Source organism: Rousettus aegyptiacus, unplaced genomic scaffold, assembly GCF_014176215.1.
Source record: "Rousettus aegyptiacus isolate mRouAeg1 unplaced genomic scaffold, mRouAeg1.p scaffold_m13_p_18, whole genome shotgun sequence".
NCBI classification, from domain to species: domain Eukaryota; kingdom Metazoa; phylum Chordata; class Mammalia; order Chiroptera; family Pteropodidae; genus Rousettus; species Rousettus aegyptiacus.
In genome coordinates, this window is record NW_023416293.1 from 15,898,645 (window position 1) to 15,923,976 (window position 25,332).

Here is a 25,332-nt window from a genome sequence, read left to right on the forward strand (position 1 = left end):
CCGGGCTCCGGGCTCCGGCCGCGGGTCGAAGCCGCTGGCGCAGGAGCCTCGCGGGCCGGAGGTGAGGACCCCTCCCTTTGCTGCCCCCCATCGTCTTAGGGCGGGGCCGCAGGACCCAGAGAGGGGCGTGTCCCCGGGGTGCGGCGCCGAGCCGGGTGATGCGCCTGCCGCCAGCCCCGCGGGCGCGGCCCTCGCTCTCCGCCGCCCGCGCGGTCCCGGAGCCCCGGCCGCTCCGCGCCGCGGCCTGAGCCGCCGCCGCCGCCCGCGCGGCCATGGAGGAGGAGCTGAAGTGCCCCGTGTGCGGCTCGCTGTTCCGCGAGCCCATCATCCTGCCCTGCTCGCACAATGTCTGCCTGCCGTGCGCGCGCACCATCGCCGTGCAGACGCCGGACGGCGAGCCGCGCCTGCCACCGCCGCTGCTGCACTCCCGGGGCGCGGGGCCGCCCGCGGGCGCCGCCGCCGCCGCGCCCGCCGCGGACCACGACGCGGTGGCCGGCGGCGGCGGGGCGGCGGGCGCGGGCGCCGGCGCGGGCGCCGGCGGCGACCACGCGGACAAGCTGAGCCTGTACAGTGAGACGGACAGCGGCTACGGCTCCTACACGCCCAGCCTCAAGTCCCCCAACGGGGTGCGCGTGCTGCCCACGGTGCCCGCGCCGCCCGGCTCCTCGGCCGCCGCGGCCCGCGGCGCCGCCTGCTCGTCGCTGGCCTCGTCGTCCAGCTCCCTCACGTGCCCGCAGTGCCACCGCAGCGCCTCCCTGGACCACCGCGGCCTGCGCGGCTTCCGGCGCAACCGGCTGCTCGAGGCCATCGTGCAGCGGCACCAGCAGGGCCGCGGGGCGGCGCCGGGGGCGGCCGCGGCCCCCGCCGTGGCCGTCTGCCAGCTGTGCGACCGCACCCCCCCGGAGCCGGCCGCCGCGCGCTGCGAGCAGTGCGACGTGCTCTACTGCGCCGCCTGCCAGCTCAAGTGCCACCCGTCCCGAGGGCCCTTCGCGAAGCATCGCCTGGTGCAGCCGCCGCCGCCGCCGGCGCCCGCGGAGGCCCCCGCTGCGGCCCCCGGCGCGGCCCAGGGCGCCCCCGGCGCAGGCGGCGGCTGCAGGAGTCCCGGCGGCGCGGCGGGCGGAGCGGCGGGCGGCAGCGCGGCCCGCAAGCTCCCCACTTGCTCCGAGCACGAGACGGAGAACTACAGCATGTACTGCGTGAGCTGCCGCACGCCCGTGTGCCCCCTGTGCCTGGAGGAGGGCCAGCACGGCCAGCACGAGGCGACGCCGCTGGGCGCCGCGTGGAAGCAGCACAAGGTGAGCGCGCGGGGGGGGGGGGGGCAGGGGGTGCGGGGGTGGCAGGGGGGGCGCACCCGCGGTGGAGGGCCCCGCGGGGGTCCCTGCCTGCCTGCCCTCCCTCAACCGTTCGCTCCTGCCCTCGCAGGCATTTGACAAAGCCTTACATGAACCCCTGAGCTGGGTGCTGGAGATGGGGGTGCACGGAAGGATGACATGCTAGGTCCCCTTGACCCTGAGGATTTGCGTCCAGCCCAGGACCCCAGGGTGCAGAAGCAGGGCTCTTTCCCTCCTCCACTGGCCCCTCTGCGGCCCCTCCAGGTTTTAGAGGGCCCCTCCCGCCCTCTGCAAAGATTTCGTTTAAGTTCGGTGGTACCCCCCACCTGCAGGGAGCAGTCCGATGGGGTCGGCGTGTGGCTTGTCTCCTCAGAGGGCGGGAGGACAGGAGGGCTCCCCCCCCAGCAGAAGTCCCGTCAGCTCCCGGCGTGCTGTTTCCCCCCTTCTGACTCATCTCCAGCGCTTTCTACCCCCCAGAAGGCCTCCCAGCCTAGAGGGAGGACGTAATTCTTTGTGCCCCCTCCCCTGGCCCCACCCCGTGCTCCTCGAAGGGAGCGTTTCCCCAGAGATGGCCTCTCCCTGGGACTCTGCCTCAGTGGCAGCGGCAGTGGGGTGCCACCTCCCACAGGGGACGAACAGCCTCTACAGGCCACTCCTCCAACTCCTGCTGCCAAGTAGGTCACGCCCGCCACATGAACCTAAGGCAAGAGCGGGGTCAGCTCTATGACAAATATTCTCCATAATCGCCCTTCTGAAGGCCCAGCTGAGCAGCTGGACGCACTGGTGCCTGGGTCACTGAGTCAGGCCTGACAGAGTTAGAGTCCCTTGTTCAAGGTCCCCAACAGCATCTGCAAATTTGGACATTCATCACTCAGTGTCCTGTTCCAGTAAACTCCTCACATAGAGAAGAGGCAGTTCTCCAAAGAGCCCAGTAGGAACTAAGAACTCTGATTGCAAAGGAAAGACACAAGGAAAATAAAGCAAGTTGTTCTGGCCATCTCATATGACCCCTCTGGAAACGGACAGCTCCTCCGGGGAGCGGCGAGGAGAGGACAGGAAGGGACAACCACGCCCGTGACAGATTTATTATATGTAGTTACTGTGTAACTTCATCTGCAACAATGTACATGTTTTTGTATAATGTAACATTTTCGAATCACAGATTGGAAAAGATCACAAAGGAGGAACACTTTAGAAATCCACCCTGGAGGGGGAAATTCACATGGTAGTTCAGAAGCAGGGCAAGCCGATGTCCAACCCCTCATCCTTGAACGGAGGTCTCGTTTGGGGACAATTTCACTCCCAGGGCATTCAGCAACATCTGGAAACATTTCGGGTTGTCACATCTAGGGGGTGCTCCTGGTATCTAGTGGGTAGAGGCCAGAGAGGCTGCTAAACACCTCTCTGTGCACGGGGAAGCCCCTAAAACAGTCATCTGGCCTCGAGTGCTGCCGGTGCCTCTGCTGAGAAACGCTCCGTGGGGTGACTCAGGCCTGCATTCAGATCTCGGTGCGTGTAATTCGCTCGCCATGAGCTTTGGGCACAGTTGCAAACCCTCCGAATAATATTTAGCCCAGATAATAGTTGTAAGGAATAAGTATAACAGTGTGTGTTTAGCCTCTAGCACAGCACCTGACCTACGGTAACCGATATCCGTTATTATTTTTAGAGTTTTTACACTTAAAACCACCAGACCTGCAGAGAGCTTGAGGGCAGCTGCAGAGAGTGCTTATTTGACCTCGGTGGGCTGGGCACCTGGCGAAAGCATGAGCTGGCAACCCCTGGCACTGTTTTATGTCGAGCCCAAAAGCAGCTTTGAGGAAATGGGGGTGTCCGCCTCAAGCTGGTTGCCACGTGGCATTTTGTTGCAGTGGCTTCACAGTCCTTGTAGCTGCCTTGCTAATTCATCTTACAAGTGAAAAGGCATTTTCCAAATAAAGAAATCTCTTGCGAAGAGGCTGTGATCAATTACAAAAAAAAAAAAAAAAAAAAATCTCCGAGAAATACAGGTTCACACTCAGATTTCATGAGATGCTAAATTTCCACAGTGTAGGGGGCTGGAACAAATTTGAATATTGTCACCTAAATTTTTAGACTTAGTGAAGAATGGGAAAAAAAGAAATTGAGTTTGCAAACTTAAGAGAGATCAAGTGTTTAACAGGATAACGAGTTTTCGATGATGAGTTGGATAATGAGTATGGTTTCGAGGACAAGATCGTGCAGGGAAATTCATCGGTCATCCTCGGCTCGGTGTTAACAGCTGTTTTGTAAAATTTCTATCCTCAAGCAACAACGTAAAGCTATGAGGAAATATTAAAAGCACGTGACACTTGCTCGACAGAGGGGACAGTACCTGGGAAACATGGCCACAGGAGTCCCCGCTTGCACCCGGTTCCAGTGACCCACAGTCAACCCCAGTCAGGCAAATGGCTTATCAGGAAAGTCAGGAAAATCCCAGAAATAAGCCATTCGTGGGTTTGAAGTTCCTCACCACCCCGCGTAGTACGAGGACATCTGTCGCAGCCCCGCGGCAGGGCGAGGGTCATCCGTCTGTCTGGTGTGTGTGCGCCGGGCCGGCTGCCCAGCCGCCAGCCAGTCAGGGGCGCGAGTTTGCCACACCGACTGTCACAGAATCTCGATGCGCGTGGCGGGTAAACGGGCTCCGCCGAGCGACGCCGCCTCCGCGCGACCGCTAGGACGGCCGATCGTCACGGCTGCTCCGCTCCCTCACGGGTTTCTGTTGTTAGCCCCACGCCGTGCCCAGCTTGCACACTAGACGCCACGCGGGCGTGTCTGCAGGGAAAAGTCCGCGGAGGGGTCGGCGGTGGCCGCGGTTTCGGCTGCCTGCGGGGCTCTCGGACCGCGTCCCCGCGGGCGGGCAGGGCGGTGGCATGGGGATGCCGCGTCTCGGCTCTGCGTTTGCGCCAGAGCTTCAGGGAACTAAGACGCGCTCGAAATCCGGAGGGCAGCACTTCCCGAGAGCCTGTTTTCGGGAAAGGGCTGTTTTTCTGGAGATGGAGATGGCGGAGGGGGGCGTGTCGTGAGCGTCTGAACCCGGGATGCGGGATGCGCGGGGCTCGGTGCCGCTCTGCGGGCAGGTGTCCGGGTCGCCATGGTGCAGGCGGGCGTCCAGGTCGCCACGGTGAGCTGTGAGCGGGTGAACCGGAGCCCTTGACCTCACCCTCCCGGCGCGGTGGTTCAGTTCTCCTGCGGAACTTGACATCACTGGGTTTCGGTCGTTGTCATCGTTGCGAAAAAGCCCGGAAGCCGTGACAAAGCCCGCTGCACGGCGGTCCCCGGCCGGGCTGGGTGCAGCTCCCCGGCGGCCCCGCCTCGCTTCGCCGCCTCCTCCAGCCGCCGGCGGCCACAGCCTCTCATTAGTGACTCTGAGGCAAAGAGACCCCTGAGTGACACCGAGGCCTATTTTGAAACAGGGTTGATTGTCACCTTCTTTAGGCAGCGTGAAAGCTTTAGGCCTTGGCGAAACGCATTCGCAGTCGGTTCTCCTGGGAGAGGGCGATCGTTTGAAAGGACTTCAGGCCTGAAGAAACCAGATGCTAAAAAGGACGGCGCAGGGAGGCCGCTTCCGGCGAGACCCTCCCTCTTCCTGCCTCTTGATTGTGGAATTCTAACTTCCCCGAAACCAGAGGCAAAGGGCCGCTGTGGGGCGGCCCTCTCCCCGAGGGTGACGTGTCGCAGAATGTCCGTGAGGTCCTGCCGGGTACAGAGTCAGCCCTGAATGGAAATAGGCCAAGCCCTTCCTCAGGAGTCTGAGCCTTGAGAGACAGGAGCGCATCACCCCAAGGTGTCGCCGTAGCCCAGAACCGTGCGATCGGCGGGTCTGCGCCTCACAGCAGAGGGGGCAGCGAGGCCCGGAAGCCCCCGGGGAAACGGGGCTGCAGGCCGTTCCCCATGGCGAGGGGCCGGCCGGGACCCGGGTCCTGCCTCCGTCCATGAGACATGAGGGAAACGTTTTGGCCTGTAAAGCCTCCGACGCAAGACTTCCTCCACCGAAAGAGATGACGAAGGCCAAACACGCAGTCGCAGCTGGGCTGTGGTCACGAGGGTGCCCGTTTGGGCGGTTATAGCGCGTTATGGTGCCATTTTCGTCACTAAGAATCAGGCCGACTCGTGCAGAAACGGTGGCACTGAATGGCACCCCGAATCCCAGTTCGCAGGGAAAGACAGGCGGAGCACGTCAGAGTGTCTCCCCTGGAACCCTACCACACGTTTATTTCGGAGCTGTCCTTTTTTCTCTGATAATGCGATATAAACATCTTTCCGGTCGGTTGCTGAGCATCGTTGTTGACGGCCGCATGCCATTCCGTCTTACGTTAAATTACCAGATATGGAGTTGTTTCATCCAAGGTCGCCTGGCTTTAATTCATCTGATTAACGTCACCGGGTCGCCTCTGTAAAGTTTATACCTATATTTTCTCCCAACAGCAAGATTATGTAAATAATAAAAAATTCGCATGGACAGGGACCACAAGAGACAAATAGGGTGACTGTCCTATTTGTAGTAATTATTGTTTGCTGTTTTCATTATATTAGTTATAATAGTTATTAACTATTTTTCAAAAGATGATCATGAGTATCTAGAGTCTACATTTTTGGCTGCTAGGGATCTGCCTTCCCTCAACAACTGGTGTGATGTGCCCAGCTATGAGCCGGGGGTCCCTTCTGCGTTCGAGGCCTGCGGGGAGCCCCAGGCTCCAGGGCCCACCTGCGGTGCGTTCGGGTGGGGTCGGATGGGGGAACGGACTGTTAGGCAGAGGGGAGCTCCAGCAGAGCCCTGGGCTGTGGCGTCCGCAGCCCTGCGGCTGCTCGCGGCCCACCTGCTGCTCGTCCTCAGGCCCGACCCCCGGCGTGGACACCTGCCCGGGCCCTCGGCGCCCGCGGCCTGAGCACATGACCCGAGCACGAGCCTGGGCTTGCGGAAGCCGGACCGTTCGACGTTTTCCTTTTCTCTGCTTTCTGCAGACTGTTTATAACGGTGCCGGGTTTGGATCCGACGAGGGCTCTGAAGTCGGGAGGGGGCGACGCCCCCTCTCTGCCTGGTGGCCCGCGGTGGCGGGGCCTTTATGTGGGCCGCCCCACGACCCTGGGGCCTCACCCGTGGAGGCCAGCAGCACGCCGTGCTCCCCAGGGGCCCGGTCTCATCTCTGAGACAGACTGGGGTGGGGGCGGCGGGGCGGCCACCGCCGGCCCCGTGGCCAGGGCGTTGCTGGGACATGGCCGGCCCACTGGCTGGCGTACCCATCGGCCGTGGCTGCCGCGCGCCAGGTGCTTTGGGAAGAGTTGAGTAGCGGCCGCTGAGATCTGGGGCCTGCGGGGCCGCAGACACTCCCCGGCTGGTTCTTCACAGAAGACGACGCGCTGGCCGCTCGGCCAGGACCTTGGGGCCCGCGGGGTCTGCGAGCAGCCGCGGCGGGGGGGTGGTGGGAGCTGCGGGCAGTGCCACGGTGCAATGTATTTGATCCGAGTTGTTGTTTAGGCAGGGGGCACCACGGCCCCACCATACGCACGCCGCAGGAGGACGAGAGCCTGCCGGGATGCGTGGCAAACGGGGAATCCCAGGCCGCCCGGCTCAGGGGCCGTGCCAGTGTCCCTGCTCCCCCTTCCCCGTGGAGGAGGTTCGCTCCTGCCCGTCTGGGTCAGGCGGGGCCACGTGACTCGCGAGGGGCCAGGCGACAAGGAGAGTGGAGGCTGGTTGCCGCCTCCTCCCGGGGAACGCGGAGGGGCCGGTGCCTTTCAATGGTGGCCCCTTTCCCGCTGCGGGGAGGCTCGCTGTGCCCGTGAGGGATGCTCCTTCGTCCTGGACCCTGGAACGAGCTGCGGGCAACCCGCGAGGGGCATGCGATGGAGCGGGGCGTGGGTCCTCCTTGCTGGAAGCTTCCGGGCTGTGGGGTGCTGGCCGCAGCAGCGCGACCAGCTTGTGCGTGGCCCACGCCCGCTCGGTCCCCCCCTCCGCTCTGAGCCTCGCCTGGGTGTCGGCCGGAATGTTCCTGCCTTGTCCTGCTGTTGCGGAAGAACGTGGGAGCACTTTGTAAACCTGTCGGCGTCTTCTACTAGACCTGTAGATTTCAACTTCACTTTTTAAAAATCGGGGCTTTTTCTGTGATCCCCTGCACTGTAGAGAGGCGAGCCATGCCGCACGTACCAGCGGACGAGGGCGTGCGGTCCCCGGGTGACCGCGGCCTGTCCTTTTGGTTACCTGGGTCTCCTCTGCACTTCTTTCCATCCGGAATCGTTTTCTAGATAGCTTCACTTTGCTTTAAATCCATTCTTTCTGCTAGAAATGGTGGAAAGGACCCGGGCATGTCCTGAGCACGTTTAACAGTGATCATCTGAGATGCTCAGCTCCCGTACCAGAGTGTCCTCGTACTATCTCTACGTGGCCAGTGACAGTGGGGCCCGCGTGATCCTGTCTCGCAGTCAGTTACCCCAACGTGCAGCGGTGAAATCGCCCGGCTGTCGTCGCGCATGCCACACGCAGAGCGAGAGCAAAGGCCGGTCTCTGCTTCCCGCCCTCGCTCAGGGAAGCGCGGACGACATCCAGGACACAGCCAGTTCCCTGATGTGGATGTTAACACAGCATTTCCACACATCGGGCGCCCCTGCCCAGAGACACAGACAAGACGAGCTGGCGGGCCCTGGGGCCTGGGGCCGGGCAACTGGACGGAGAGCCGGGGCACCGCCCCCAGGACACCAGTCGCGAAGACACTGAGATACGTCCTGGGAGGAGTTCAAGGGGCACGCTGCCTTTGGGGCGGGCAGCAAAGCTCAGGATGAGGTGCATTTGGAAGGGTCTTTGCAGAGAGACAGGGGGCTCACAGTCAACAGCCAGAGCAAGAGTGTGAGGGCCACGCGTCCGGGGGAACAGGAGTGTGAGGGCCACGCGTCCGGGGGAACAGGAGTGGGAGGGCCACGCGTCCGGGGGAACAGGAGTGGGAGGGCCACGCGTCAGGGGAACAGCAGGGCCAAGGCGGGGAGCAGGAAAGCCAGATGGCTAAGCCCGGTTTGACCAAAGGGTGGAAACCACGCGGACAGCCCTGGGGGGTGAGGCCGGAGAGGGCCTTGGACACTGAGCTGAGGGACTGGACCTCGGTTCAGTGGAGCACGGTGGTCAGAGCTGTGTCTGACCATGACCGGGAGGTCATGGGGGATGCGGGGTCCAGCTCCCTGGAGCGACCTTTACGCAGTGTGCTTCATCACGTAACAGGACGTCACCCCCACCAATGTCTGTGGGCAGCATCAAACCCTAAACCCCACCGCACAGTCCAGTTGACGGGGGCGGAGGGTTCTACTGGGGGCTTCGCCTTCTCTCATTTAGCTGTGGGGGGTGCAGTGCCGAAGGGAAGGATTTGCCGGCTCGTGGGGAGAATGTTCCCCAGATTTTAGTAGATGGCGTTAGCCACTTTCAAACAGTTAGACATCAGAATCACCTGGGATTACCCCTCAGCCCCTTCAACCCGACAGATACCGTCTGCTTAGAGAGTACATCGTTTCTAGGCCTTTCACGGTCAAGTAAGAATAGCCTGAAGACTTCCGGTCAAGATGGCAGAGATGCAGAGCAGGCGGAGCGGGGCTCACCTCCTCCCACGACCACATTGAAATCACAACTAAACCACAGAACAACCATCACTGAGAACCACCTGTAGTCTGGCTGAACAGAAATCCTACAACTGGGGACTCACAGAAGAGGTCACCTCGAGACTGGTAGGAGGGGCAGAGACACAAACCAGCGGGACCCATACCCACGTGTGGCAGCTGAGCATTGGGAGGGATGTCTCAGCTCTGGAGGTCCCCCCAGACGAGTGAGGGGTCCCGGTCCCACACTGGGATCCCCAGCCCAGGGCTCCATGCCACATAGAGAAGTTTCCATAACCTCTGGCTGTGAAAACTAGCAGGGATGATGACTAAGTGACATGAAAGGCAGCCAGCATCCCAGGTGTCCTCTTAAATGACCCGCGTGTAGACTTACCACTGATGGACTCACTCACTCTGAGCTCCGGCGCTGGGGACACAGCTCACAAGGCACCAGGGACACACGGGGAGGACTGAGGCGCCTGGCTTTGGGGCGAGGGCTGGAGGGGCGGCTTCCTCCCAGGCAGAGCGCTGGCAGAGGGCGCGGTTCCTGTGCCGAGCCCGCCCCTCCCGGCGTGCAGACGCGGGAGGCGTCATATCTGAGTCCCCATCACCTGGCCGACAGGTTTGCCTCACCCTGGTGATTCCCCAGGACCCTGCTTCTCCCAACGTGCAGGCCCACCCAAGCTGTTTCCAGGGGCTTCTCCATACAAATGGTCTGTCTTGGCTCAGGCCATGGACTTTCCTGAAATCTCTCAAAGGTTCGCAAGCCCCAGACCAGCAGCATCTGGCCTCGGCTCTCCCTGCACCTCTTGCTGAGCAGCCCCAAGCCCAGCACTGGAGGCAGCCGGTCTCGGTACACAGCTCGGCTTCCCCCAGGTGCCTCCAAGCTCAGCTCAAGTGCAGCCATCTGCAGACCACTTTGTAGCTCATGCCAGCTGACCCCGGCAGAGCACAGGCTGCAGCTGAAACTGGCCTGCAGTGGGGCCCCTCCCAGGAGGCCCTGGGGCCAACACGCTGGTGGCCAGCGTCCATGGGAGCCGGAGCACAGCCTGGGGCCGCATCTGAGGAAGACACCCCCACAGGGCGGGCCCCAGAGCCCTGCTAGAGCGAGCCCTGCTCCGCGGGGTCGGCCCCTGCACACGGCAACTCCGCCATGGTCACGGCCGGTCCTCATAGCCAGTCAGCCAAGGGCCGACCCCGCCCTTTGATGTGCCAACAGCGATCATGGCTCAGTGACAACAGGAGGGCACACACCACCCATACGAGGGACACACCTGGGGCACCTGGCTCAGGTGACCAGGGGGTCTGCACCACCGGGCCCCACAGGGCGCCTGCTACACAAGGCCACTCCACCAAGACTGGGAGGCACAGCAGCCCCAGCTAATACACAGAAAGAAATGCAGGGAGGCAGCCAAAACGGGGAGACAAAGAAACACGTCCCAAAGAAAGAACAGAACAAGCTCCCGAAGACGAACCAAACAGAATGGGCACAAGCCGTCGCCCAGAGGCGGCGTTCAAAACGCTGGTGATGAGGATGCGCAGCGAACATTGGAGAGGAGATGAAATCAGTGAGAACTTGAACAAGGAGAAGGAAAACCTAAACGTGGGGGCAGAAAACGTGAAAAAGAACCAGTCAGGGATGAAGAATGCAGTAACCGAAATGCAGAACACCTTCGAGGGAATCTGCAGTGGATGAGACGAAGCGGAGGATCGAATCAGAGATTTAGAAGATAAGGTAGCGGAAAACACCCAATCGGAACAGCAACAACAACAAAATAATCACAAAAAAAAAAAAAAAGGAAAAAGAGGGCAGTTTCAGGGGCTCCTGGGACGACACCAAGCGTAACAACATTACATCATAGGGGCACCAGACGGAGAAGAGAGAGAGCCAGGGATTGAGAAGCTGTTTGAAGAAATAATGATGGAAAACGTCCCTAACCCGGTGAAGGAAAGAGACATACGAGCCCGGGAAGTGCCGGGAGTCTCAATCAAGCTGAACCCAAAGAGGCCCACGCCAAGGTGCATCATAATTAAAATGCCAAAGGTTAAAGACAAAGAATCTTAAAAGCAGCAAGAGAGACGAAGTTAGTGACCTACGAGGGAGCTCCCAGAAGACCGTCAGCTGGTTTCCCAACAGGAACTTTGCAGGCCGGAAGGGACTGGTATGACGTATTCAAAGTGATGAAAAGCGAAGACCTACAACCGAGATGACTCCGCCCAGCAAAGCTGTTTAGAATCGTAGGTCAGAACAAGAGCTTCCCAGACAAGACAGAGCTGAAGGAGTTCATCACCGCCAAGCCGGCACTCCAGGACATGTTGGAGGGGCTTCACTGAGAAAAAAAAAATAAAGGATCAAAAATAGGAATAGTAAAATGGTAGCATTACATATTTATCAATGATTACTTTGAATATAAACTAATTAAATGCTGCAATCAAAATGCAGGTGGCCGAATGGGTAAGAAAAAAGACCTTTGCTTGTGCTGCCTACGAGGGGCTCACTTCAGATCGAAAGACACGCACGGACTGAAGCCAAAGGGATGGAAAAAGACGTCTCATGAAAACGCAAACAAACGAAAAGCCTGGGATGGCAATACTTACACCAGACAGAATGGACTTCGAACCAAAGGCCATGACAGGAGACGAGGAGGCCCCGGCCGCCCTGCTTCCGGGTATTTATCTGAAGAAACCCCGAACGCTACTTGGGAGGGACGTGTGCACCCACATGTTCACTGTGGCATCACTTACAGTAGCTGAGATCTGGAGGCCGCCTGGGTGTCCGCCAGCGGGTGAGTGGATAGAGACGAGGCGGTGCGTATACACCGAGGAGTAGTACTCAGCCATGAAAAGGAATCAAATCTCGCCGTCTGCGACAGCACGGATGGACCCAGAGGGCATCGTGCTGAGTGGAGTCAGTCAGAGAGGGACAAACGTCATGTGATTCCACGTACCTGTGGAACCTAAAGAACAAAGTAAGCATGCAAATGGAACAGAAACTCACGGGTACGGAGAACGTTTGAGGGTTTCCGGGTGGGAGGGCGTTTGCGGGATGGGTGCGAAGGGGGAGGCTAGTTACGGAACAGTCACAGGGCTGGAAAGAACAGCCCAGGGAATAGTCGATAATACTGTGATCACGACGCACGGAGCCAGGTAGGTACTAGACGTCTCGGGGCGATCGCTTCATAACTCACATAAACATCGAATCACTACGCTGGTACACCTGAAAGTGATGTGATACTCTCCGTCACCTATAATTGAAAAATAAAAATAATTAAAAAAAAATGACCTCTAGCTACGTGGTCTGGGGCGATTTCACGGAAGCGTCTAACGAGAGTCTGGCGTGCGTCAGATTTCACCCACACCTGCGCACGTCGTGGCGTTCGGTGACACACCGGTACGTGTCTCCTCTGTGTGCGGAAGGAGAGTTAGACTGAGCCGCGTCTGGGCCCTTGGTGTCTGACCTTGTGCACACCTGTCAAGTGATCCCGGTGTCAGGGGACAAGGACCAATTCCCATGGGACAGACCCAGGCTGAACGACGAGAGGATTTCGGGCGCCTGCCTCGCACCGTCGAGCGTGTGCGTGAGAGCTCGCACGAGGCAGGACCTGTCGGTCACTCCCCCGTTCCCGTCTCGCGGGACAGGACACCCCAGGACAAAGAGGGGGAGTGTCTTCCCCAGACGCGGAGCAGGAATCTGACGACCGGAGCACGAGGCCCTCGTGGCTGACGTGTCGCAGCGTGCGGCAAGGCCGTCCGGACCCGGCGGCAAGGCGAGAGCCGGAGCCGGCTCCTCAGCGGTCTGGGGCTGGGGGGCGCGGGGCGGCCCGGCCACCGGAAACGCTGCCCCGGCACGGACATACGTGCCTGCGCCTTTCGACCTCCCCTCTACGCTCAGAGCCTGCACAGGAATGGAACGCGGACCTTAAAGAAATCGGAAAACTTCTTGATTCAGGTTGCAATTCATTCAATCAAAGAAACATGATTTTATCTCCTTCCTGGGATTTCCTTTCCTTCCCAGAGCTTGGTGTAGCCCGCGTCCACAGGGGCAGGACGAGCCGCTCACCTTTCTCAGACCGCAGGCTCCTCAGACAGGCGGGGGGCACATTTTCAGCGTCCTCTGCTCCGCACGCCCAGCAGCCCCGCGAGGAGGATGTGCACGTTTCAGAAAGCCGAAGGAAATCGGCGCGCTGTGCGACGAGCCCCGGCCGGGCCGAGAGGGCGGCGTGTGGACAGGGGACACGGGGGACTCTGGGCAGCACGGCTGTGGGCCGGGGCGCGGTCCCTCGAGCCGCGAGGCTGCCCCTTCCAGCCAAGAGCTCACCGACCGCCTTCCAGATGGCTCTGTCCTAGAAGCGGGTCAGCAGGCCTGGGCTGCGCTGGGCCGGAGGAGGCCGGGGGACCCCACTTACGCGGCCTCTCGGGGCTCCTCGTGGTGACGGGGACCGGACCCGCCCGCCTCCGTGTGCGCCTCGGGTCAGCTGCTGGCTCTGCTCCGCCGTCGGCCCTGCTCTGCGCCCAGGGCCAGAAGCGCAAAGAGAAGACGAGTCCTCACCGTGGGGGGCTGCCCAGGGCCGCGGGGCGGGGGGCGGACGGCGAAGCAACCTGCGTGGTGGGAGGGCCGCGTTAGGCCGGGGTTCCGCGGGGCGGGGCGGGGCCGGAGCGGGGCGGGGGGCGTGGGACACGGGAGGCCAGAGGGGGGGTGGGGCCGGGAGTGGACGCTGGAGGCCAGAGCGGGAAGGGGGGGAGGGGCCGTGGGAGGCGCCAGGCGGGGCCCCTGGACACATGAGGCCAGGGCAGGGGCCCACGGGCGGGGCGTGGACGCTGGAGGCCGGAGGGGGGTGCGTGGGAGGCCAGAGTAGGGGGCCGCCGGGCGGGGTGTGGACGCGGGCGGCTGGGGGAGGGGGCCGCCGGGCGGGGCGTGGACTGGGAGGCCGGAGCGGGGGCCGCCAGGCGCCGGCCGTGCCCCTGGCCTCCTTCCAGTGTTGCTCCCTCAGCCTCCTACGTGTCAAAAGCCAGTCGTGGCCTCCACAGCAGGCCGGGGCCAAGTTCGATGGAGCGTGCACGTGTTTGGGTGAAAAGTAGCCATGCTAACGGCCACAGACTCGGCCGGCTCGCCCTGTCCACACCCTCTGTGCAGGGCGGGGAGTCCCTGCGGCTAACGAGGCGGCCCCCAACAGCTTGTCCCTCTTCTGGGCGAGGCCGCTGGCCTCCTTCCCACCTGCCCCTCAGGCCGGGAGGCGACTGTGGGGGGCGGGAGCTGTCTGTGCCTCCTTGTCGGGGTGGGGGCTCTTCAGTGGGAGGAGGGGCCGCGCAGGCCGGCGGCTCCACTGCCCTCCTGGCTCGGGTCCCGGGAGCAGCAGCGGCCGCCTGGGGGCCCGGACCGGTCAGCCGAGTGCTCCGTGGCGCCCGGCAGCGCGGGGGTCTGGGCGGCCAGTGCGCCGGCCTCAGCCTCCGCGGGTGTCGCTGTCTGCCGGGGTCCCCGCGGTGAGGACAGCGCCCCTCCCCCCACAAACGCGAGTCCCTGTGACAGGCGCACCCCGCGGGCCGCTGACCCTTGTCTCCTTGTCCACCCGCGACGTGCTCCAGGCCCAGCTGTCTCAGGCCTTAAACGGAGTGTCCGACAAGGCGAAGGAAGCCAAGGAGTTCCTGGTCCAGCTGAAGAACATCCTGCAGCAGGTGCAGGTGAGCAGGCGCCGGGGCTGGGGGCGGGGAGGGGGCGTCGGGAAGGGGGGACATGGTGGGGGGGGGCGTCTGCTCGTCCTGCCCCGCAGCCTCGGGTGCCGCAGACGCCACCCTCGCTCCACGGACACCCCGGTGGCACCCCGGTGACGTCCGATGGGGAAGGGACTTTATGGGGCTCAGGGTGAGGTGACAGCAGCAGGAGAGCTGGGAGGCCGCGGCCACCCTCGGCTCGGCCGTGGCGGCCTGGGCTCTGCCTGCACGTGGCTCTCGTGCGCCGCGTACCGGGCCTCAAGGCGTGAGCGCACCACGGGCCCAGTGAGAGCATTCACGAGCGTCCGCGTGGTATCACGCCTGGGCCCGACACGGCCTCTCTGCCGGGGGAGAGCACACGCGTGTGTGCGTGTGACGTGTTCACAGGGAGGGTGCCGGGGGCCCGGACCCCGCCCCGCCCACGAAGCCGGCCAGCGAGGCGCGGACGCCGCGCTTCTGCGCTTCGGGCGGGAGCCGGAGCCGGCCACCAGCCGCCGTCAGGGAGCCACGCGCACGAGGGTTCCTAGGGACAGACGCCGCTCGCAGCTCCGCAGGCCGCAGGGGTGGGGGGGGAGGTGACGGCTCCTTCCTGGGCCTCCGGCCTCGGCGGGTGGACGGCCATCTCCCCCGCGACCTGCGTGGACGTCCCTCTGCGTGCGTCTGCGCCCCGATCTCCTCCTCGTATAAGGACACCACTCATTGGAGTAGGGGCCACCCCGACGCCCTCATTTAACTTTTTTTAAGCTCACTTTCACCAGGTCACCCCTTCGCACACAGCCACATTCGGAGAGCCGGGGCTTAGGGCTGCAACAGGCTCATCTGGGGCGGGGGGCAGGCGCAGTTCAGCCCAAACGTGGGCCCGAGTTCACACTCGTCTTAGGGACCGGGAAGGGAAGGCAGACCCTATAGCAAGAGCGCTGTTTATTTATTTGTTGGGGGGGGGGTTGTTTTACTGTTTTGTTACTTATAAAAAGCAAAAGGACACGTTACAGAAATTCCAGAAAGTAGCAAATAACAGCCAGAACCAAGAAAAACATTTTGCCAGTATCTTACCACCCAAAGCGACCCCTCCCCATGTGGCGTGTGCGCTGTGGTTTCAGACACACACACGCACGCGCACACATACGCACGCGCACACACGCACACGCACACGTGCACACACATGCACACACACGTGCACACACACGCACACACAGGCGCGCTCGGTCGGGGCCGCGCTGCGCCAGCTGCGACCTGCCTCTTTCCTCCTTGAAAGTCTCTCATGAGCATTTCCTCCGACATTAACGCTCTCTCTGCCCAGGGTTGGCGTGGCAGCGGGATCTTCCCCACGGGGACAGCAGAACGTGCGCCCCATGATCCCCCCCCACGCACCCCGCCCTCCGCGCTCACCCCGTTCGGACCCAGCGAGGCGGCCCGCAGGCGGCCGGGTGGGGGCTCCTCCGGCCGGTGTCTTCCCACGCCCCTCCCTAAAGCCCTCTGCCCCCCAGGAGAACGGGCTGGACTACGAAGCCTGCCTCGTGGCCCAGTGCGACGCGCTGGTCGACGCCCTGACTCGGCAGAAGGCCAAGCTGCTCACCAAGGTCACCAAGGAGAGGGAGCACAAGCTGAAGGTAGGAGCTGCCCGAGCCCCCGCGCAGCGTGGGGCACGCGTGGACGGCCGAGGGTCGCGCGGGAGGCTGGGCAGCCGTGGCGAGCCGTCCCTGGGCCTCGCCTGGCGGGGCAACTTCGCCCGCAGCCGGCGACACCCCCGCTCTGCCCCGAGCCCGGCGGTTTTCCCGTCGCTTCCAGCCTCCCCGTCTGATGTCTGCCTCGGGGGCTCCTCCCGCGGTCGCCCCGCAGAGAAGCGTCCTCTGTCGGTGGCGAGGCCGCCCTCCCTCAGGCGTCCGGCTCTGCCCCGTCCTCAGGCTGTCTGTGATGTGACGCGCGGTCCCTCACGCCAGCAAGGACAGCACGGCCACCGGCCCCCGAGGGAGGGGGGAGGAGGGCGACCCCCACGACCCCGGGCCCCCACGACCCCGTGAGCACCCTGCACGGACGAAGGACGCTTCGCGGTCCCGGGCTCGGCTGCTTGTCCGCAGCCCCCCAAACACCCCCCAGGGAGACGGGTAGGCGGGGTGAGGCCTGACGCGGGGCCCTCGACCTGCAGATGGTCTGGGACCAGATCAACCACTGCACGCTGAAGCTGCGCCAGTCGACCGGGCTGATGGAGTACTGTCTGGAGGTGATCAAGGAGAACGACCCCGCCGGCTTCCTGCAGGTGAGGGCAGCCCCCCCCCCGCCCCGCCTCTCCCCAGACCGCTGTTTCCGGGAGGGTCCCCTCCGGCAGCCTGGAGCTGCATGGCGGCTCCGGGGCTCGGTGGCTCCGGGGGCCCTGGGCTCTCGTCTTGGCTCTGCCTCTCACTAGCTGTGGACCTGGCTCCGTCCCTGTTTAAAGACCAGGTCGACCGTCCTACGGCTGAAATGCCACGTTCCGGCTTCAGCTTCCAGAGACCCCAATTCCACCTTCTCCTCACAAAGGGGAAAGGCCAGTCTTTGCCCGACAAGCCGGGAAGACGGCACAGGAGGAAGCGCGTGACAGCGTCCTCGCGGCCTGTGACCTCACAGTGCAGGGCCCGCAGGTGGCCGTGGCCAGCAGCCCGGCTGACCCCGGTCTGGGCGCCTCTCGGGAGCATGGCCCTGGGAACGTGGCCGTGGTCCGGGCGGGAGCTCAGCCCTCCGTCTGAGGGGAAATGATAAAACCGGGTGCTTAGTCCCCAGGAAGGGTACACGGGGCCACGGGCGAGCGTCCGAGCGGGCAGGACTTCCCGCGCGGGAGAGCGGAGCTGTGGGTGACAGCGGAGAGTTTGGAGCAGAAGCCGCAGGGCAGCCGGAGCGAGCCCCCCAGTTCCGGGGCTGCGGGGCACGCATTCGGACCCCGCCGCAAACACCACGGAGCACTCGCTTCGGCAGAGCGGTGCAGTAAGGATGCTCCGCGTGTTTAAAAAGCACCGTGTTTCCCAAGGGGGTTTCTTGACGGGGCTGGTGCCTCCTCACATGTAACAGGGCTGCACTCTGACCGCGTGACATGAACCACGCGGTGCGTCCGCCTTGGCCCCGCGGCACACCGGCGGGGCCGGGTCCTCTCTGCCACGCCTGGAACACGCCGGAGCCAGAGACGGAGCCGCCCCCGGCCTCGCTCGGCGATTTCCCCTTTGCAGGCCGACGGCCCGGGCTCTGTGTCCCCTTTGCAGATCTCGGACGCTCTGATCAAGCGTGTCCAGGCGTCTCAGGAGCAGTGGGTCAAAGGCGCCCTGGAGCCGAAGGTGTCCGCGGAGTTCGACCTGACGCTGGACAGCGAGCCACTGCTGCTGGCCATCCACCAGCTGGACTTCATCCAGATGAAATGTAGGGGTGAGCCGGGGCCGGCCCCACTCAGGCAGGGGTGTCCCCTCTGAGGGCGCCGCTTAGTGCCACCGCTACGGGGAGGGCGTGGCCCCGGAAAGAGGGTGTGTGGGGGGAGGAGGCTGTTCCTGATGCCGCTCTGGACAGGATGGGGCGCTGGGGCCCAGGGACGTGGGACAGGGTCAGCAGATCCCAGGGACGAAGGGGCCTCCCCCACACTGGTAAACTGAGCCTGGGAGCCAGGCCGCCACCGGGCAGGGGTTCCGCCCTGCTGACCTCCCCGCCTCGGTCCTGTCCAGTCCCCTGGGCCTTTGAAATGCTCCCAGCCAAAGGGGTAAATGTGTCTTTGCGTTTCACCCAGGCCGTGTGTGAGCTGCATGCTGGCCTGTGCGGTCTTGGGGGCCCGAGGGTCTACCCTAATTCCCACGGGCTCCCCACCCTCTGAGAGTCAAAAAGCAGCGGTCTCAGTGGGTGGGGGGCGGGGAGAAGACGGCCCCTTGATGCTGCAGCAGTGGGTTCTGGCTGCTGGAGGGCAGGGGGCGGGGCCCTGCGGTGGGGTGGGGAGGGACAGGGCGGGGCGGAGGTCTGCGCCCTGAGCCCGCCGCCCTGTCACAGGGCCGCTTTCCCGCTGGGGCCGGGGAGGGCCCTGCGGTGGGGTGGCCGCGCCCCCAGAAGCTGGGTGGGGAGGGCGTCCCTGCGGGGGGGACCCGCGCCCTGAGCCTGCCGCCCGCCACAGTGCCGCCCGCGCCGCTGCTGCAGCTGGAGAAATGCTGCACGCGCAACAACAGCGTCACGCTGGCCTGGAGGACGCCGCCCTTCACGCACAGCCCCGCGGACGGCTACATCCTGGAGCTGGACGACGGCGACGGGGGCCAGTTCCGGGTGAGCCGCGGGGGGCACCCGCTGCCTGGTGAGGCACTGTGGGGGGCGCCCCCCCGCAGTGATGGCCCGCGCTGCCTGCGAGGCCGCCAAGCTCTGCGCCCCCGGGGAGGCTGCTGCCCCCCCCCCAGGGACAGGTTGGGGCGGGCCCAGCGGCCGAGGCCCCGGCGGGGAGAAAGTCCAGGTGGCTTCCGTGAAGGCTGACGCAGAGCGCAGCGAAGGGGTCGCCTTCGGGGGCCTCGTCCCCAGCTGACCCCAGTGTCCAGCGGTGTCCACCCTCCCACCCCCCCTCCGGCCACTGCCACACCCACCCAGCTGCCTTTTCCCACGTGTGGCGACCCTTTTAAAAATAGTGTTTATTTTGTATTGTTTATTTCGTTTGTGTAGATGCATAGCTCGTTTTTCTAGCTTGGTTCCCACTGGAAACCAACAGCTGAGAAGGGGGTGTCTGCCCCTCCTGGTGTCCCCAGGCCCGGGCCCCGCCCTGCGGGGCTGAGCGCAGCAGAGGCGGGGTGCTGCCTGGCTGCCCCGCGGTCCCTCCTGCCTCCCCAGGACCCTGGGCGGCCCACGGGGAGGGCTCGTGTCCAGCGGGGACGCGGTCTGCGCCCCTGCCGCTGGGCACCCTCGTCCTGACCCCACGGTGGCTGCTGAGGGCGGTCTCCCAGGCGGCGGGCGCCTAACCAGCGGTCCCCCGCAGGAGGTGTACGTGGGCAAGGAGACCCTGTGCACCATCGACGGCCTGCACTTCAACAGCACGTACAACGCCAGGGTGAAGGCATTCAACGGCTCGGGCGTCGGGCCCTACAGCAAGACCGTGGTCCTGCAGACCTCCGACGGTGAGCTCCGGGGTCTCCCGCGGCAGAGGCGGGCTCCAGCCGGACAGGTGCTTTCCACGGCAGGGACCCGCCTCCTCCCAGGGCCAGGGGACAGTCCCCTGCTTCAGACATGGAGGGGGAGTGGAGGAAGTGCACCCCCCGCGACACTGGCCCTGTCCTGCACGGCTCCCCTCGGCCTCCGCACTGCCCTCCCCCCGAAGGACAGACCCCTCCCCCCATTGCAGGACCTGGGAATGGACACTCCCCAGAGGTGACACTCCCGCCTCGAGGGTCCGGGGGTGGCAGAGAACAGGAGGCCACCTGGCCACAGAGAGGCGCATGCTGGCCCCAGGTTCGAGCCCTCCTCGCAGTGGGGACCTGTCCCCACACCCAGGGCAGCGGCTCTGCTCCGAGGGCCCCCACGCTGGGCTGCGTCCGCCAGTGTCCCGACGGACTGTGATCGCCTGAGTGCTTAGCAGGGGCCATGATGTCACCATGGCGTCAGCTTCCAGAGGGTCTGTCCTGCCGCTGCGGGTACCCCACCGGGGCAGGGTTCCAGGGTGCCGCTGGCCTGGGCTTCCTGTCGTCATCCTCCGATTGCCCTGAAGGAAACGGAACCCGCCCAAGGCCCCCCGGGATGGACGCAGAGGCAGCTGTCCGGGCTGCGGCCGCGATGCCGTCCCAAAGCGCCGTGCCCTGCGGTCCTGCCGTGAACCTGGAGGTCCCTCACGTGCTGCCCCAGGGGCCTGGCCCAGGGATAGGCGGCCTCACTTCCGACAATGGGGGGGCCGCGGATGGGGGAGCCCCGCAGGGAGCCGTGAGCCCTGGGCCGGGGGGCGGAGCTCTGTGACTGGTTCGACCCTCCCCACTGAGCTTGTCGAGTCGGCCAGCCCCGCGTGGGGCGTGGGCACCACCTTAGCTCCCAGTGCGGGGCCGGCGCCCTCACCGGTGACCCGACGCGGGCTCGGGGGCTGGGCGTCTGCGCCCCGGCAGGTTGTGCCGCTGGCCCCCGACCGCAGGTGACACGGGGGGGGGGACGGGTGTGCGTGTGCCCGTGCGTGACTCACACTGGGCGCACGTGAGTCGCCAGCTGCCGACTTCCTCGCAGGCGCGAGCAGCCGGGGTCTGCGCCAGGTGAGACCGCGGGCAAATCCCATCCTTGACCCGCTCCTCCTGCCTCCTTCCCGTGCAGTGGCCTGGTTCACCTTCGACCCCAACTCCGGGCACCGGGACATCATCTTGTCCAACGACAACCAGACGGCCACCTGCAGCAGCTACGACGACCGCGTGGTGCTGGGCACGGCCGCGTTCTCCAGGGGCGTGCACTACTGGGAGCTGCACGTCGACCGCTACGACAGCCACCCGGACCCCGCCTTCGGGGTGGCCCGGGCCAGCGTGGCCAAGGACATGATGCTGGGCAAGGACGACAGGGCCTGGGCCATGTACGTGGACAACAACCGCAGCTGGTTCATGCACGGCAACTCCCACACCAGCAGGTGCGCCCGCCGCGTCCCTCGCCCGCGGGCTCGGGCCGGTCCCTGGGCCGCCGCCCCGGCGCATGCAGGCCCCGGGCCCCAGGCTGGCGGGAGCTGGTCCCCGGGAGAGGTGACGGCTCGGGACCGCCCCAGCGAGAGCAGCCACGGCTGGGTCCCCCAGGGCCGCAGCTCGCCCCGGGCTGGACCCCGCCTCCCGCACACACTGTCGGCTGCGCCGTGGTCACGGCAGAGCTGGTGGCCTCGTGGCCGTGACCAGACGCCTACAGAGGGGGCAGGCGCCCGCCCTGCCCTGCCTCGCCTGGAGCACCCTCTCCCGCTGCCGCGCCTCGCGGGGGCTTTGCGTCCCGCAGTGCCCCCGATGGGCAGGCCCGGGGGGCCAGGCAGTGTTGGGGTGCTCATGGCTGATGGCTCTGTGAGGGGACCCTCTGTCCGGGCCCTGCAGGCTGACCCCAGCCTCCTGCTCAGACCCAGGCGCCGAGCCCAGGCCCACCGCCCCGTGTCTGCTGGAGCAAACTGCCCGGATGCGGCGATGGGCCGGCAGGGCTGCTCCCTGGGCGCTTCGGGAGGCACCTGACCTCCGAGTCCTGCCGCCGTCGCCACCTGGGCCCTGGTCTCAGGCCCGTCAGTGGCGCCACGGGGTCTCGCGGGGGTTCTGAGCAGATGTCGGTGTGGCGTGGCCAGGGGTGGGGGTGGGGGTGTGGGGGGTGGCAGGAGCTGTGCTGGGGACACAAGGCCTGGGGGGCGGGGCGCTGACCCGTGCAAGGCTGGGCCTGGGTGGAATTTCATTCCTGAGTCCCGGACTGGTCACTACCACCACCCAGTGGCCAGTGTGGGCATAGCCAGGCCCCAGCAGAGTGCTGCTCACTTGGAGACCCTCCCCTCCAGTGGAAGTGACTTCCCACTGCTCTCCCCCAAAAAAGCCAGCACCCCAAAGAGCTTCACCATCGACCCTCTCACCGGGGGCTGGCGGTGCAGGTGGGGCGCTTGATCCAGATCGGCGCCCGTCCCTTGCCACATGCTGCCTTCCGAGAGTCCCCGAGACGTTTCGGGGAGGCAGCCGGAGCAGGCAGGCATTTCAAAGTCTCCCAGCGGCCGGGACGTCTGCCTCTTCCGCCGTACCGATGTCCTCGCTGGGCTGAGGCTGAACAGGGCACCGAGTTGGTGGCTTCCTGGTGGGCGAAGGGGCCGCCCCCACCCAAGCTCACCCAACCCCAGGTCTCCTCAGACGCTGCCAGGGAAGAAGGGGCCTCACCTGTGTGGCCCCTAAGCAGGTGCGTGCACTCCGAGAGGAGACTCGTGGGCCAGAACAGGCCCGCAGCGCCGAGGGGGCTGCGCGTCCTCATGAGGCTGTTCCTAGCGCCCTCTAAGTCAGCGGCCCCCAACCTCTGTGGCACCAGGGACCGGTGCTCCTGTGAGCATCTAACGCCTGATGAGCTGAGGCGGAGCTGAGGCGGCGATGCCGGCGCTGGGGGCGGCTGCGGATACGGATGAGGCTTCGCTCGCTCGCCGCTCACCTCCTGCTGTGTGGCCGGTTCCTAACAGGCCGCAGATGGGCGCCGGTCCGCGGCCCGGGCGTTGTGGACCCAGCTCCATGTGACTCTGGGAGCCGTCACTGCCTCCGAGGCTGGGGGTGCTGATGGGGCCTCTCTCCGCAGGACGGAAGGTGGCGTGTGCAAGGGGGCCACCGTCGGCCTGCTGCTGGACCTGAACAAGCACACGCTGACCTTCTTCATCAACGGGCAGCAGCAGGGCCCCACGGCCTTCAGCCACATGGACGGGGTCTTCATGCCGGCCCTCAGCCTCAACCGCAATGTGCAGGTACCGTCACCTCCACCCGGAGCCACCTGCCCTGCCCTCGGGGGCCTCCGGAGGGTACCTGTGCTGAGCGGGCCATAGCGAGCTGACCACAGTGCCCGCCCGGGCAGGGAGCGTCCACACCTAGGGCATTCCCTGGAGACCATTCTCTGGCTCGATCAAGTCCTCCCTGTCCATTTGAAGCAAGCAGAGCTCGAAGCTTGTGGACGAGCCGTGGGAAGTGGAGGGGGGGCATCGGCAGCCCCCCTTCTGGGGAAGCCTCAGGGGAGGCTCAGCATTCAGGAGGACGGTCCCGCCTGCCCAGCTTGGCCTTCGGGTGGGTCGCTGAGCGTCATGGAGCCAGCCCTCTGTGGCTTCCTCTGAGAGCGGGGAGCAGAGGAGAGCTGGGTGGACTCCAGCCCTGGGGTGCCCCTCGCGCCCACGTGGAGTGGGCAGGAAATGTGCCCTTGTGGAGCCCAGGGCGGCCCAGTCCTGGGGCACGGCAGGCGGCTCAGGAGTTTGCAACTCAGAGCCTGGAGTCCGTGAGGGCGGAGCGGGGGCGTGGAGGCCCTGCCCTTGTCCCCAGCAGGCCTCTCCCCCGGGGAGGGCCCGGAACACCGGCTGGTCTGGATCTCTACCCACGGCCAGCGGGCTCCGAGGCAGCCTGACACAGGCCACCACACCTCGGGGCCGTGGGACAAAGGCTCACGCGTGGCGCCCAGGGGTCGGCCTGGCAGGTTCCCGGCCATGGTGGGGGGACCCAGGCAGCAGGTGGTGCCCGTGGGAGGGGTGCAGAGCAGCCCCTAGGGCGACCTGAGGGCGTCGTAAACAGCAGACCCCACAGTCCTGAGGCTGCTGCCTGTGGCCACCGAGCGAGCAGTGTCCCGCGTGGTGGCCGTGCGGCCAGGGCTCGCCGCTCGCTCACCCCGTCCTCTCCTGCAGGTCACTCTGCACACGGGACTGGAAGTGCCCACCAGCCTGGGGCGGCCGAAGCTGCCGGCCAACTAGCCCCGAGCCCCAGCTCTGCTCGGGGCCTGGAGGAGCCACCGCCCCTTAGTCCGGTGACCACGAGGGCAGGACGACCACCCGGAACCGCCATCTCAGACACGCTGTCCTCGGGCACGACAGCGGGTCTGCGGGCCGCGCCGTGGAGGCCGCTGGCAGCGCTGGACACGCGGCCTGCTCCCCGCGGCCCTGCCCGGGCGGTCCGGACGCCCGCGAGGGACCGCGCTCGGGGCCAGAGGCCCGGGGTCTGGTCTGTGTGTGTGTCCCCTGCCACCTGTCTGGACGGCTGTCTCCGTGGGGCGGGCGGGCAGGAGGGCGGCCCACTCTGCCCCTGCCCCGGAAGCCCGCGTCCCGCCCCTCCCGCGGGGTCCCAGGGGCGCGGGCTCCCCCTGCGTCCGGGACGTTCCTCGGCTTTTCCGCGCTGGGGACGCGCACAGCCTGCCGCTCACGCGTCCAGCCCAGCTCGGCAGGAGGGGACACTCGTCATTCCCCGAGGTCCCTGCCTCTCCCTGACCTGGTCAGGACCACCTTCAAGGGTTTCCTGAGGTCCTTCGCTCAGCAACCAACCCCTCACGCACACGCGCACGTGCTCACGCACACGTGTGCACACACACGCACGCACTCGAGAGTCCACTAAGCTCACTTCGCTCTTAGCTGTTAAACTCAAAGGAAAACACTGGCATTTGAACTCGGACGCCTGTGTGACGAGTCTCCAGCTGGCGGTGGCTTTTCTCTGGAACTGGCTCCCCGAAGCCGACCCGTGGCGCCGTCTGACCCACGCCCCCGAGCCGTGCGGTGCCCGGACTCAGCACCTGGACGACCGGGAGGCCCTGGGCGTCTGCTGGACACGGCCGCCTGCACTTTGGGACCCAGCCTCCTGTCACCGTGGAGCGCATGGCCGCGTGGCGGGGCAGGCGGGACCCCGCGGAGACAGGATCTGGACGGGACACCCGCGTCCCAGCCCCCCGCGCCGCCTGGCGTGGGCCCTCCACCCCTCGCCTGGGGTGCCAGCCTCCCACGGACCCGCGTCGAGGACTCCAGCCTCCCTCGGACCCGCCATCTCCGAGGAAGGCAGCGCGTCCCGGCGCCTGTCACCGGGCACCCGTCTCCTCCGCCGTCGTCCTTGTCACCTGCCACCTGCATCTCCATCTGGTAGCAAACCTTTCGCTCTCCTTTTTACAAGAATCTATTTTACCAAGCGTTTGACTTCTGAAGTTCAGGAGTAACTTGTCTATTTGCTGGATTTTGATACAACGTAGCCCGTGAACCGGCACCAATGTGCCCACTCGGTTCTAGCTGCTGCTTCAGACGCTGCACTTGCTCCCTGAG

At 65.0% G+C, this 25,332-nt stretch overlaps 1 protein-coding gene across 4 annotated transcripts; it reads left to right on the plus strand.

Annotated features, from left to right (window-relative positions):
• The first annotated feature begins 263 nt into the window (after positions 1–263).
• TRIM67 (tripartite motif containing 67) lies at positions 264–25,332 on the plus strand. Of its 4 annotated transcripts, none has more exons than XM_036235583.1 (12): positions 273–492; positions 547–1,006; positions 1,097–1,295; positions 14,508–14,603; positions 16,121–16,243; positions 16,780–16,890; positions 17,864–18,023; positions 18,751–18,896; positions 19,591–19,729; positions 20,901–21,204; positions 22,860–23,022; positions 23,941–25,332. In XM_036235583.1, the coding sequence occupies exons 1-12, from the start codon at positions 273–275 to the stop codon at positions 24,004–24,006; spliced, it is 2,187 nt and encodes a 728-aa protein (XP_036091476.1). In that variant the 3' UTR covers positions 24,007–25,332. The 4 variants fall into 4 exon arrangements, with proteins under 4 accessions (XP_036091474.1, XP_036091476.1, XP_036091477.1 ...); XM_036235584.1 differs by having other exon boundaries at positions 273–391; positions 494–1,004; positions 1,068–1,295; XM_036235581.1 differs by having other exon boundaries at positions 264–1,295.